The sequence below is a fragment of the Mirounga leonina genome, unplaced genomic scaffold, assembly GCF_011800145.1.
Source record: "Mirounga leonina isolate KUSES-001 unplaced genomic scaffold, KU_Mleo_1.0 Mir_114, whole genome shotgun sequence".
Taxonomy (NCBI): domain Eukaryota; kingdom Metazoa; phylum Chordata; class Mammalia; order Carnivora; family Phocidae; genus Mirounga; species Mirounga leonina.
The window spans coordinates 38,108,602-38,123,678 of NW_023270265.1; the positions used below are offsets into that span (position 1 = coordinate 38,108,602).

At 45.4% G+C, this 15,077-nt stretch overlaps 1 protein-coding gene across 21 annotated transcripts in view; it reads right to left on the bottom strand.

The window, feature by feature from the left end:
• Positions 1-2,980: 2,980 nt before the first annotated feature.
• Positions 2,981-15,077, bottom strand: part of ABLIM1 (actin binding LIM protein 1) — a 293,183-nt gene continuing 281,086 nt past the window's right edge. For 17 of the 21 annotated variants that reach the window (XM_035029578.1, XM_035029630.1, XM_035029606.1 and 14 more), the window contains 4 exons: positions 11,420-11,427; positions 10,323-10,397; positions 9,159-9,239; positions 7,590-8,070 (listed from right to left, as the gene is read on the bottom strand). In XM_035029578.1, coding sequence (XP_034885469.1) covers positions 7,957-8,070; positions 9,159-9,239; positions 10,323-10,397; positions 11,420-11,427 — 278 coding nt within the window. In that variant the 3' untranslated portion in view covers positions 7,590-7,956. Of the gene's footprint in view, positions 8,071-9,158; positions 9,240-10,322; positions 10,398-11,419; positions 11,428-15,077 lie in introns of all 21 variants that reach the window. The other 4 variants (XM_035029703.1, XM_035029547.1, XM_035029693.1 and 1 more) reach the window with 1 other exon arrangement.

A 15,077-nucleotide genomic window follows, 5' to 3' on the forward strand; every position in this document is an offset into this window, starting at 1 on the left:
AGAGCGGGCTGTTATTAAAGCATATTAAAGAAGTTGTGGGCTTGGTTTCATGCTGCAGTATTTATAAAAGACTGGGGGAGAAAAAGCCCAGAACAAAAACTAAAATTCTTGAATGGTGAAACTATTTAGAGTAGTACCAAGAAACCCTCATTGCCCCATACCACTTATCAATGTAATGCTTTCCTGTGTCTGAGCACTCCACCTTGCTTCCTTCAGCCTAAGCACCCTAGAATGTAGCCAGAACTCAGGTAGTCACTCCTCATTTACTGATAAGGAGACTGAGGCTCAGAGAATATGGGGTTCTTCAAGTCTGAGTGGCTGATTACTCTTCATAAAGATCACTGATGTTTCTTGAGCAATTACTATGTCCTGGGTACTGTGCGGTGCTCAATATGAATTAAAATGTAGCAACAGTCCTTTGAAGGGTCTTAGTATTTTGTTCATTTTGCAGTAGAACAAGTTGAGGCCTAGGGAGGCGAAATAACTGGCCTAAGACCCAGAGCTAGTGAGTACCCCCCAAGCTTGCTCATAATAGCACCTTAGCAGCTGTGATGGGGCTCACCGCCTAGTGAAGGGCACTGGCCAGTCTCACATGGAGAACCTCCTCTCTGCAGCGCACCCCAGGAGACTGGGAATGTGGGAGAGGCCGTCCTTGCCTTTGGAAGGTCATGGAGACACAGAGGAGAACAGGATGGGATTTCAAGTTAGGCCTCAGTAATCCCAGTTTTACAGCTTACTGGTTGATGATCAGGCATATTTCATAGGCGCTGAGCTTTGGTTTCTTCACCTGTATAGCAGAGCTACAGTGACCTGTCTTGGAGGGCTGCCCTGAGAAATACGGTTCACATAAAGCCTGGCACTCAGTAGAGACGGCACCACAGTTCACCGTTCTGCAAAGCTAGCAGTCCTAGGCAACGTTTGAAAAGTGTCCCACGTGATGTTCAACCATAAGCATGCAAAGAATTTCCTGGGGCAGGTTGGGCTGGGCTCATCAAGGCAGGCTCTTAGAGAGGGTGTGAACTCAGGCTTGTCTTTGATTCAGGACAAACGGAGCCCATGGGAAATTCACATGGGTAACTCCCAAGAGCTATGGATGACTGCTTTCAAATAGTGTTGCCATTACCTCCTGTCCCTGGGGCCAGATCCTCCGGCTCTCCAGCTCCTTGAAGAATTGGACATTGTACGGGAGAAATGCCATGCCAAAGCTGCAGAGGTGGGAGAGGGCATGGTATGTTCAGGAAACTCGCAGTGGTTTGGAAGAGCTGGAGGGCAAGATTCAAAGGTGGGGCATTGTGGGAGGGACAGCAGTGGACGAGGCGAGGGCCACGGGCTGTGAACTTGGCTATGTGCGAGGGCTAACCATTGGAGTTAACACAGGGGGTCAGCTTTCAATGAAATGGTGATCATAGTGGCAAAAGCCACAGAGAGCTCAAGAGAGGGCTGAAGGTAAACGCTGACTGTGGTCATCAGAGCCCAGAGTGGTGATGCCGGCGCAGGTGGGGACAGAAGTGAATAGAACACAGGCCTCTAGCTGGGCCTCCTGACCTGTTTTCTACACTAGTAAACTAAAGTGCCAACTGTCTGGAGCACAATCTCAGTTTCTGGCTTTGTGATGAGGGTCCACATGAATGCTAGTGTGACTGGCCCCTGGACAGGTGTTATGGATTGCATGTTTGTGTCCCCTGGCCCCCCAAATTTATCTGTTGAAATCCTAATCCCCAGTGGGATGGCATTAGGAGGCAAGGACTTTGGTAATTAGATCATGAGGGTGGAGCCCTCATGATGGGATTAGCATCCTTAGAAGAAGAGACAGAAGAGCTTGCTGCCTCTCTGCCACGTGAGGACACAACCAGAAGACAGCTATCTACAAACCTAAGCACATTCTCCCCACACACCAGATCTGCCATCACCTTGACATTGGACTGCGCAGCCTCCAGGACTGTAAGAAATGAATGTTTGCCGTTCCAGCCACCCAGTCCATGGAAGTCTGTTAATAGCAGCCTGAATTGACTTAGACAACAGGCTTGACAGACACGCAGTAGAATGGCTATGGTCTCGAGTCTAAATACATCCTTGTATTTTCCAGCAGGCCCAAAATTGTGGCAATGAGAATAACGTGTAAATCAAAATCTAGAAGACTTTCTCACTTAAAGTCTGATAACGCAGGGGAGGTCAAAACTCTGAAAGACGTATTTCTACCACTATACTGCAGTTTCTTAGTAAGTAGCCTGCACTCACGGTGGTTCAGAAGCTCTGGCCTCAAACGTCAACTCCCCCTTCTTGTCAAGATGATGAGACTGTCACTGCTCTGAGTCACAAAACCACACACCAGGTAGATCAGCACAGCCCAGTAGCTCCTTTTAAATATTTTCCCTTTAGGGCCGCCTGGGTAGATCAGTGGGTTGGGCATCCGACAATTGATTTCGGCTCAGGTCGTGATCTCAGAGCTGTGAGCCGGGAGTCTGCTTGAGATTCTCTCTCCCTCCCCCCTCCCCACACCTGCTCACACACTCTCCCTCTAAAAAATACTTATTTTCACTTTAGTCAACTTGGTCAATTTGGCCTGGATTACTGGACAAACAGTCCTGGAATATACCGTTGCAATTTGTTGTATTTCCCCTTCTCAACAGCCTTCCTGTGTGCTAAAAATGCATTCCTAAGGCTCTGGTTTGATTCTGGTTTTGTGTTGGTCATCGAAAGTCGGGCTGGTACTTCTTGAAATGGGACAGACCTTTAAAAGGTGCAGGGGGGGCGCCTGGGTGGCTCAGATGGTTGAGCGTCTGCCTTCGGCTCAGGTCATGATCCCAGGATCCTGGGATCGAGTCCCACATTGGGCTCCCTGCTCCTTGGGAGCCTGCTTCTCCCTCTGCTTCTCTCTCTCTCTGTCTCTCATGAATAAATAAATAAAATCTTTAAAATAAATAAATAAATAAAAATAAAAGGTGCAGGGGAGCGAGCAAGGAAACACGACGCGGAGGCGTTTGTCAACAGAATAAAGCACACACTTTATTCACTGAGTGGCGAGTGTACAGCAACGCAGAGGACAGGGTGGGGAGCGGCGGGTGCTGCCTGCAACAGGAGCGCGGAGCAGGTCGGGACCGTCAGGCACGGCAACGCGGGGCCAGCGGCCGCCCCTGCCTCTGCACACTGGTCCGTGGTCTGTGGGGCGCAGACCGACACCCACTCACTTTCACGGGGGACAGGACACATCTTGTACACAGCGGTTCTTCCAAATACTCACACTCATATGTCTGAAAGGGGAGGGAAGGAAGAACTGACTGGACGTCTTCTGACGCTTGCAAGAAAATTCCACTAAACTGAACTTAAAACGAAAGGACTCCAAGAGATTTGGATTGTCAGCAACTCACAGATGCCACGCACATTTATTACTGGACGGGTCTGTACACAGAACCCAAAAGGAACATCAAGATTGTGGACAACTGTTTTCTCTTCCATGGCGTAAGGAAAGACAGGCATATACAATCATTAAGTGGCTCACCACCTTGCTGAATGGTAGTGGGTACAGTATTGTCTTCCGCTACCTTTGGTGAATGGGCTCCGAAAGTGACTCGTGGGATCTTCACTCTTGAGAGAGACACTTTTGGGAAGAATTTTATTTCATGATAACAATTGCCAGTCCATTACACCAACCATCAGAAAATGTTGCATTTGTTTAATTTTGCTGTGTTTACATATACTGTTTAGAAATTTCTTTCAGCTGAAACGGACCACTTCCCCCTTTCCTTTGGAGTCTGCCATAAATTAAACTCACCCAAATAAAAACACAAAAGTCCATATGCAGGGCATATCAATCACCATCTCCTCATGGCTTCCTGAGCAGCAAATGGAAAGAGTGATTTTGTCTTTTTTTTTAAAACCAAAGTAAAAGTTTCTTTCATTATATATTTGCCTAATTTCCTTAATGTACATTATCACTATAAGGTGGTGTCACAGCAAATCTCAAGCCTGAAATAATCTCTTTTTTCTGAAGAGAACATTCTTCAAAAGGGAGTACTAATGAGTGAGTTGTAGGGTTTACTCACAAACACTTGGTTTGTCAAAAGAAAATAATTTTAAAGATCAAGTCAGGTCAAGGCTGGCCTAGGAAGTGTAGATTAAACAGTGACCAGTAATACAGAAGAGGTGATTTGTAACAACTGAGCTTGCCTCAGACGACATGGGGGCGGGGGGTGTTACATAGAGTTCACTTCCTTCCACCATCTTTCCTGACAGTCAGAGAGAGGGCTCGCCTGCCCCTTCAATGCACAGAACACGAACACCAAGCTTTTTGAAAGAATTTTTAGAAAGACCTACCTAGTCAAAAGTGGTTAATTCCATTTTTTTTTTAACTTGCAAAAGCATATATATTGTATATAATCATCTGAGAAGCAATTCTTTAGAAAAAGGTGTTTGCTTTAAAGTGTAAAGAAATTAGGGGAAAGTTTTATAAACATTTCCAGCAAGACTTCTCGAAGTAGAGTTGACGGCCATCACCGGATTGAGAGGATGAGAGTGGCAGAGGGAATGTGCACCGTATGACCCATTAACCCTGGCTTTTCTGTTGGAGGTTTCAGAGAACAGGCAGTTTATCTTTAGTTACCAAAGAAGTCACATTAAGGACATTTCATAACTAACGCAAACCGAAATATAGATGCATGGTTGGCCCTCCAAGTTCTCAAATGCTCTTTAGGTCTCATCTTAAACCACACGGGAAGAATAAATGGTATCCTGGCTCTTCTGGGAGAAACTTTAAAGGAAGCACCGACTTTCACGTTGTCAGAGGCCTCTTTCGCTTCGTGCAGGTGTTGTGTGTTTAAAGAATCGCAAATAAGCCCAGTGCTCAAAAATATAGCCCTTGGGGTATGGACCAGGAAAGTTTGCCATGTGTAGAAGTCCTCCCCTAGAGTGAATAATCCTGTGCCTTGGACTGCATTAACAACTGGAATTTTTATGTGCAGTGCAGAGTGGGGTTCAAGCAGAGAACCCCGATCTCCTGCACAGTGGCCTGGACATTTTGAGGACAAGCATGCTGAGTCCAGTTTAAAGAAAAAAAAATGGATAGGCCATCGTAGCCATATATTAGATTTGGCAGTTGGGAGAACCAGGTTGCCCCATGGCCCATCCCTCCAGCTGGAGCCTTCTGCTGGGAGTGGAGCCGGGGAACCCAGTCCACATTATGGTTTCCCACGACCCCTCCCCAGAGCATAGCACCGTGCTGCTTGCTACAGGAGGCTACTGACATTTTCCGGTAATGCATTTTTTTTTTTTTTTTTTGCACGGTATAGTTTTAAACAAGCTAATAAACTTGATATGGAAAGAAGCTTCCCATCACCCACCCCCAAGTTGGATGCAGAACTGAATTCAAAAGAGATGAGAAAAGTAGAGTTTCGCCGGTGGGAGCAGGTTTTGGGTTCAGATCTTTAACTATCATTGCAATTTTTCTCACACTGACGTTTGCTCGGCATGTGCATGGATCGTAACTCATTAACCAACGACAACACTGAGGGTCCTTTATGATCCCCGTAATGAACAAATTCTCTCCACCAGCCTAGCACTGGGACCCATCTGGCCATCCTCGTTGTTGATGACTGGGAATGCACCATGGTCCCCACTCCTCACACTTTGCCAGAGCAAAGCAAGGACTAGGATACGCAGGCATTATACTGAGGCTGCCGCTGCCAGAGAGATCAGAGCGAAGACGGAACAGCAGAAATACTGAATTAAAGCAAGAGGCCACTGAAGGCACCGAACTGCAAGCTGCAATCTGGGGGCTTCAGCCCGAGGAGGAGCTGGTCGTCTCACGTCTGCTCCATCAGGATCATTTGCAAAATATGTTAGTAATAATCCTGTGCCTTGGACTGCATTAACAACTGGAATTTTTATGTGCTAATAGCTTTCGTTAGATGTGAACACACATCCACACACACACATCCACGCGTGCACACGTGCGTGCACACATGCATGCTCGTATTTGTGAGAACGGTCCTCAAACATCCAGTGTGCAGCACTGGAAGGACAGGCCATTTCCAAGCCCTTCGGGAAGAGCACAGGAGAGGCACAAAGCCCTCAGAGAGCCCATCATATCAGCCGGGTGACAGAGTGGGTCCCAAGTTAGAGATCTGCAGCAGAGGCTCCAGAACGATTTTTACTTGCTTTTTACCATGGAGATTGGCTACTAACGAATTCGAGTACGTGGTGGCAGCAGGAAGCATTTCTGAGCTTTAATTAGAAGCGGCATATGAAGAGAATTCACACGATTTCCCTCTGGCTTTAAAACAGAGTTTAAATTCCTAGGCAGAGCCCCCAAAGCACAAGAATAAATGTGAAAACCACCCCTGTGTGGAGCTGGATGGAGATACCCTCCCTCGTCCACCTCACCGCTCATTGGGGTCACGGCCAGAGGCGTCCGGGAATCACGATGGGGTCTCCCACGCGAGTTTCGGTGAAATCCTAGGCTCCCCTTCCAATCTGGTGTTGCTGAATTTTCGGACTCCGGTGTGACACTCCAGCGTCCATGTACAGCCTGATCTGACGTCTGGGCTCTTCACGTGCTGCTGACCTGAGAACCTGAATCACGGGGGATGCCGGCTCCTGACACGGACACCCTTCCACGAAGGATGCCGTCGGGTGCGGTGTGGCCTCAACCCTGACCTCGGAGTCATGCGCACGTGTGCAAACGTCCCTCAGAAGCTGCAGCACCGCGGGACAAACATTCAAGCAGAGGTGAAATGTAAAAGAACATGCGGACTCCCCAAACTACGCTGGGTGCGTTCACTTACACACACTTACACACGCACACCGTGAAGTCAACAGAGCTAGGCAAGAAGGAAAGCTGAAAAGGCCAAATTAAACCAATCTGAGGCAATATACCCTGGAGTTGCAGAGATTTCCAAGAGCAAAGCGTGCCTTTCCTTAGGCTACTACTGAAAAGACCTCAAAAAAAAAAAAAAAAAAATCCAAAATCCATGTGGGCTTGATCAGATTCAGAGGACACTGGATGAGAAGCAGAGGATGCAGGGTAGAAGAACTTGCATTGGCGGGACACAGAATTTTTCTTTTTCTTTCTCTTTCTTTTCCTCCCTTCCTTTTTTTTTTTTTTTGCCAAGAGTGCTGTGGCCCTGGGACAAAAATCATCCAAAAGCACACAAATGGAGATCATTTCTCCCTTTCCTTTCTTTGCAGTGGGGGCCTGCAGTGGTGGGGAGGCAGAATGAAGCGTACAATTTACCGCAGAAAAAGGATTAAGGGAGATACTCCTTTCATTCCTTTTCCCTCTCTCTCTCTTTTTTTTTAAGTAATAGCTAAGTAATTTGCCAACCAGGTCCTAGCAAAGAGTAGAGAAAAAGGAGCTTGTTAAAAATGACCTTGGCTGCTATTCAGCCCACTCACTCAGAGCTGCTCAGTTCCCTGACTCTGACTTCTATCCTGCTGGGGCCCAGGCCGGGCTTCATGGGGCCAGTGAGGACAGGGGTGTGCAAAGTGGCGCGACCACATGGATATGTCCCTCAGGCTCTTCCTTCTTAGCCACGGTGCTACATAATAAATATATTCCTACTTTGGAATGATTACAACTGCTTTTTTCCACGTGGCATCCTAAGGGCACTTACTGGCTCCTACCCATACAGTCAGCACTCTGGTTAGACAAGAAAGGAAATGAAAGAAGTAGCTCCTGTTGTACATAGGGTGATGTCAAAAGGTCACATGTGAACACTACTGTCGAGTGTGGGGACACAGAAATTTCAACCCCGTTACTTCTTGGCAAGTGTTGCCAGTGGTTGGCCCAATATTTGGCTTATGGGTGTTTTAATCAGGTTTCCCGTTTTGTTGTTGCTGAGGGACAGTAGTTTGCAAATTCTCCAATCAAGTTTGGGCCTTAACACAACATCCTATGTGTCGCCGCCACATCAGTCTTTTTCCTAACTGCTGTCTACACAGCGGGGTATGTGGGGGGCGGGCTTAGAAGAGTTTCGCTTTCTTCTTCATGTCGTTGCGTCTCCAAAGAGGTAACTTGTCAAATTCCTGTATGGACATTCCAAAGATTTCCCGAAACACTTCTGGGGCTAAGTGGCGCTGTGGGTGGGAGAAAGAATAGTGGTCAGTCCTGATGGCCACGTGGATGGCCTTGAGACTTGTTCTTGAGTCTACAAGCGATCATTTTGAAGAGCAAGGCAGAATGATGGCAGAGGAGTTTACCTCTGAGGCTGGTTAGCAGGCACTGGACCAACTGGCTCCTTACCTGCTTGGCCCAGGTGAGGCACCCTCCCCAGCAGACAAAAGAGCTGGCAGAGTATTAATGATCATTGTCATATGCTCTATGGTGATAGGACATAGGAAGGTGAGTCGTTATGCTGGAGGCAACTCCACTTCAGGTCCTTGGGATGTTGAGAAGATGCAGGGAAAATGGACCATAGCACTAAGAAAGCCAGACAGAGACTTCCAGAGTGGAATCTGGGGAGCCCTGGGGCTTCCTCCTAGCTCAGCAGCAGCAGTTCTGCTGGACACCTGGTCTACCAGGAGAATGGATTCCATCTGTCGTCCCTCCTAAAAAGTTCCCTTAGGATAGCAGAGCCTTTATTCTCTGTGCCAGACTGACTTCACATACAAAGGTATTGCCTTTTGTCAGGGAAAAGTAATGATTCTTTATAAGACTGGCAGCCAGAGTTTTTCTTAATTAAAATCACTCAAGTGGAAAAGTATGATCAGCCTTGTGTGTCTAAGGAGGTCTTGGGCATGTACACCCAGATAACCCTTCAGCAAGCAATGCGGAAAGAGCCAAGAGGGAAACTTGTCCAGGGCAAACCTTGTTACTGAGCACGTCCTTCCCTCTCTCAACGAGCTCAACCCAGGTGCTGGGATATCTGAAAAGGGATGGGATTACATTCTACAACACCAGCCATAATTACGGCAACATCAGGCTTCCGCAGAAGATGACTAAATCATACCGTGTCTCCTGGCTCATCTTCTGGGTTTCACCACACATTTAGGCTGCTCTCGTAAGTGTATATTATTTGGGTTTTCAATCCCGAGTTATCTTAGTTCTATCTACCATGAGAGGTTGATTCTTTTCTTTTTCTTTTTGCCTTCATTGAAACATTTCTTAGGGGAAAGTTGGGGGAAATGCACAGGTATCTGCGGTTGGGACTGGTCAGTTAGTTTACCTCCAGCCTGGTTCTGTCCACATCTCTTAGGATTTTGTTGCGCCCTCTGTTGGTCACCATCAGCATTTCATATGGAAATATCTGAGAAGCAAAGAGAAACACCTCTTCTAGAACACTGCTGTCCATTTTATCAACAAGCAGATTCTCCCTACAATCTAGTACTCCCAAGACAGAGCTTCTAAGACATTATAATTACGGTATCTGAGTGATGGGTGTTCCTCATATATCCCGTGGACAGGGACCAGTTCTTGCATGTTTTCTCAACTCATCATGTCTCACGTAGCCCTGTGGCTTTGTTGAGTGAAAGAATACAAACTTATTATGTCTCGGGGGTAAAGGTAAAAATTAGAAGTGAAATGATAGGAACACAGTTTATATGGCGAGGGGACCTCTGCAGGGTTCAACAATCTTGTTCCACGACTGGCTCATGATTTCACGGAACCAGGCTGACCCAGAAGCAGTGTTCTGGTGGAGGACAGCCTGGCTACGTCTTGCTTAGAGCACACTGTAACACCAGGTATCTCTCTACTGAGTGCTCAGCACGTGGCAGGAGCAATGAATTCATTCTTACACACCCTGCTTCTCATGGTCTCATTTCAGTAGAGATGCTTTGCGATTTTTTACAATTTATTAAGTTCAATTAATGAAGTAAGCCCCATTTATGGTCACTAGGGAGTACAGCCTTGGACACCTCTGGAGTTTCAGGATGGTCTGGAGCTTGGGTAACCAACCATCCCAGTTTGCCCAGGACTGAGGAGGTTCCGGAATGCTAGACTTCCAGTGCTAACACTGGGAAAGTCCTGGGCAAATGGGATGTCTTGGTCACTCTTATCTCGAGTGGTTGGCAGCTACCCCACTTAGCACTGGGCATGCCTCGTGGTGCTCATGGCAGGGGCCAAATGAGTACTAAGCTCATAGGAGAGGTGTGCTGGTCCTTCACTACGAACACACAGTACCACACCCTGTGAAGACTTAAACCTGTTGACTCAGTGTGACAAAACCAGTGAATGTCCAGGTACTTTGTGACACAGCTTGTCTAATGTATCAGCCTGGAAGCAAGTAGGCCTCAACACTGAAAATGGTGGAAAGAGAGAAAGCCAAATCTTTTCAGGATTATGCCCGGTTTGCTGTCCCCATGTGAGAGCAGAGAATAGCTACACTTGCCTTTGGTTCCAACATGTTGGGCATGGACACCCCTCGATCCATTCTCGTCCCAGACATGTGGCCATCTGGGAGAGTCTGCAACAGAAAAGCTGGTTTAAGGAGGAACACACGACAGCACCTGGAGCTGTGGGGACAACTCTGTGGCCTCCCAAAATTCCCTGTTTGGGTCTCAAATCCTCACTGTTTTGTAGATGTGTCTTTTTTTTTTTAATTTAAAGATTTTATTTATTTATTTTGAGAGAGGGAGAGAATGAGAGAGCACATGAGAGGGGGGAGGGTCAGAGGGAGAAGCAGACTCCCTGCCGAGCAGGGAGCCCGATGCGGGACTCAATCCAGGGACTCCAGGATCATGACCTGAGCCGAAGGCAGTCGCTTAACCAACTGAGCCACCCAGGTGCCCTAGATGTGTCATCTTAATCACCATACATTTTTCAAAATGAGATCCTTGCTGCACAAAAGCAGGAATACTGGGAATACTGTTCATCATCAAGTTGGGGACAGATCCTGGCTTACTAACTATTGACTAATTCCTAATTTAGGATCCATGCATGAAAGCATACGGTCTATCAAAAAAGTGCCACGTCAGTGATTGTGTTATTTCACTCTTCGTTTTCTTTGCATTTTTTCCCCTTTTCTCATTCTCCACCATCATTTTATAAGGTTTAGGGTCCAGGAAAAAGGGAATGGTACCAGAGCAGCTCTTTCCTATTGGCCAAGACAGTGGGACCACAGGAAGGAGGGGAGGACCAAAAGTACCAAGCGGTTATGACTAAAAGGCAAAACTGTATTTGAGCAGGCCCTTGATGCTGGTCTACTCCCACCCCAGAGAGGACTCTCCGAGGCCAGAGCAAGAGCCCCCCCCGACACCTAGCCTGGTTCATGCCACATCCCCAAGGCCTACAGAGCCAGCTTGATGTTGGCACCAGGCATGCCTGATCCTCATGGCTCCTCCTATCTATGGACTAATGAACCAGACAGATCAACCCAAATAAGGATCTTCTCAACAGAAACCCTTCCGTGGAGCAGCAACCCGTGTCTGCATTGGACAATGGTTGTTTTACTGGTGTGGCCAACTTGAGAGACACAGTGTTCCATACCTGGTAGTCTAGAAAGGAAAGAAAAAGAAAATATCAGAAGGGAAAGCTCATAGAAAAACATGGACATATTAATATACCATATCCTATTGCAATTCCCCAGACATTCTCCAACGCACCACGTTCCTCTCTCTGCGGGGGTCTCTGTACACACCAACTCCCTGCCCCCCTGAAGCCAGGGAAGGCCTGCTCCAGTTGCTGTGATCAGTTAAAATACCCTTTCCTCACGAACGCTCTCCCCGACACTCTGAAGGTATTTCTGCCTTCTCTGATTCCACCATGCATTGTTGGAAGCTTCTCTCCCCTCACCCCCAAACCGTCCCTGTCTCTCACTCAGTCATGTGCATTTTTAACAGCCTGGCTACGTCTTGCTTAGAGCACACTGTAACACCAGGTATCTCTCTACTGAGTGCTCAGCACGTGGCAGGAGCAATGAATTCATTCTTACACACCCTGCTTCTCATGGTCTCATTTCAGTAGAGATGCTTTGCGATTTTTTACAATTTATTAAGTTCAATTAATTAACATATTAGTTTCAGAAGCAGAAGTCAGTGATTCATTAGTCTTACGTAACACCCAGGGCTCATTATATCCCGTGCCCTCCTTAATGTCCATCACCCACTTACCCCATCCCCCCACTGCCCTCCCCTCCAGCAACCCTCAGTTTGTTTCCTATGATTAAGAATCTCTTAGGGTTTGTCTCCCTCTCTGATTTCATCTTATTTTTTCCTCCCTTCCCCTATGATCCTCTGTTTTGTTTCTTAAGTTCCACATATCAGTGAGATCATATGATAATTGTCTTTCTCTGACTGACTTATTTCGCTTAGCATAATACCCTCTAGTTCCATCCATATCGTTGCAAATGGCAAGATTTCATTTTTTTTGATGGCCGGGTACTATTTCATTATACAATACATTATACACATTTTCTTTATCCATTCATCTGTCAATGGACATCTGGGCTCTTTCCATAGTCTGGCTATTGTGGACATTGCTGCTATAAATGTTGTGGTGCAGGTGCCCTTTAGGATCACTACATTTGTATCTTTGGGGTAAATACCTAGTAGTGCAATTGCTGGGTAATAGGGTAGCTCTATTTTCAACTTTTGAGGAACTTCCATACTGTTTTCCAGAGGGCTGCACCAGCTTGCATTCCCACCAACAGTGTTAAGAGGGTTCCCCTTTCTCCACAACCTCACCAACATCTGTTATTTCCTGACTTGTTAAATTTTAGCCATTCAGACTGGTGTGAGGTGGTATCTCATTGTGGTTTTGATTTGGATTTCCCTGATGCTGAGTGATGTTGAACATTTTTTCATGTGTCTGTTGGCCATTTGTATGTCTTCTTTGAAGAAATGTCTGTTGTGTCTTCTGCTTATTTCTTGATTGGATTATTTGTTCCCTGGGTGTTGAGTTTGATAAGTTCTTTATAGATTTTGGATACTAGCCCTTTATCTGATATGTCATTTGCAAGTATCTTCTCCCATTCTGTCAGTTATCTTCTGGTTTTGTTGACTGTTTCCTTTGCTGTGCAAAAGCCTTTTATCTTGATAAAAGTCCCAATAGTTCGTTTTTGCCTTTGTTTCCCTTGCCTCATGAGATGTGTCTAGCAGGAAGGTGCTGTGGCTGAGGTCACAGAGGTTGCTGACTGTGTTCTCCTCTAGGATTGTGATGGATTCCTGTCTCACATTTAGGTCTTTCATCCATTTTGAGTCTATTTTTGTGTGTGGTGTAAGGAAATGGTCCAGTTTCATTCTTCTGCATGTGGCTGTCCAATTTTCCCAACACTATTTGTTGAAGAGACTTTTTCCATTGGATATTCTTTCCTGCTTTGTCGAAGATTAGTTGACCATAGTTCTTAGAGTTGAGGATCCATTTCTGGGTTGTCTGTTCTGTTCCATTGATCTATGTGTCTGTTTTTGTGCCAGTACATACTGTCTTGATGATTACAGTTTTGTAATAGAGCTTGAAGTCTGGAATTATGATGCCACCAGTTTTGATTTTCTTTTTCAACATTCCTTTGGCTATTCAGGGTCTTTTCTGGTTCCACACAAATTTTAGGATTATTTGTTCCAGCTCTGTGAAAAAAGTTGATGGTATTTGATGGGGGTTGCATTGAATGTATAGATTGCTCTAGGTAGCACAGACATCTTAACAATATTTGTTCTTCCAATCCATGAGTATGGAATGTTTTTCCATTTGTGTCTTCCTCAGTATCTTTCATGAGTGTTCTATAGTTTTCTGAGTATGGATCCTTTGTCTCTTTGGTTAGGTTTATTCCTAGGTATCTTACGGTTTTTGGTGCAATTGTAAATGGGATCGACTCCCTTAATTTCTCTTTCTTCTGTCTCATTGTTAGTGTATAGAAATGAAACTGATTTCTGTGCATTGATTTTATATCCTGAGACTTTGCTGAATTCCTGTATGAGTTCTAGCAATTTGGGGGTGGAGTCTTTGGGTTTTCCACATACAATGTCATGTCATCTGCAAAGAGTGAGAGTTTGACTTCTCTGCTGACGTGGATGCCTTTTATTTATTTTTGTTATTGTTGTCTGATTGCTGAGGCTAGGACTTCTAGTACTATGTTGAACAACAGTGGTGAGAATGGACATCCCTGCTGTGTTCCTGACCTTAGGGGAAAAGCTCTCAGTTTTTCCCCATTGGGAATGATACTCACTGTGGGTTTTTCATTGATGGCTTTTATGATATTGAGGTATATTCCCTCTATCCCTACACTGTGAAGAGTTTTAATCAAGAAAGGGGATGCTATACTTTGTCAAATGCTTTTTCTGCATCTATTGAGAGGATCATATGGTTTTTGTCGTTTCTTTTATTAATGTAATGTATCACACTAATTGATTTGTGGATGTTGAACCACCCTTGCACCCCAGGAATAAATCCCACTGGGTCATTGTGAATAATCCTATTGGCTAGTTGGATCCTATTGGCTAGTATCTTGGTGATAATTTTTGCATCCATGTTCATTAGGAATATTGGTCTATCATCTTCCTTTTTTGGCAGGATCTTTGTCTGGTTTGGGGATCAAGGTGATGCTGGCCTCACAGAAGGAGTTTGGAAGTTTTCCCTTCCTTTCTATTTTTTCCAAACAGCTTCAGAAGAATAGGTATTAATTCTTCTTTAAATGTTTGGTAGAATTCTCCTGGGAAGCCATCTGGTCCTGGACTCTTGTTTGTTGGGAGATTTTTGATTACTGCTTCAATTTCCTTGCTGGTCACAGGTCTGTTCAGGTCTTCTATTTCTTCCTGGTTCAGTTTTGGTAGTTTATACATCTCTAAGAATGCACCCATTTCTTCCAGATTGCCTAATTTGTCGGCATGTAGTTGCTAATATGTTCTCATAATTGTTTGTATTTCTTCAGTGTTGGTTGTGATCTCTCCTCTTCCATTCATGATTTTATTTTTTGGGGTCCTTTCTCTTCTCTTTTTGATAAGTCTGGCCAGGGCTTTATCAATCTTATTAATTCTTTCGAAGAACCAGCTCCTAGTTTCGTTTATCTATTCTACTGTTCTTTTAGTTTCTATTTCATTGAATTCTGCTCTAAATCTTTATTAATTCTCTTCTCCTGCTGGATTTAGGTTTTATTTGCTGTTCTTTCTCCAGCTCCTTTAGGTGTAAGTTTAGGCTGTATATTTGAGCCCTT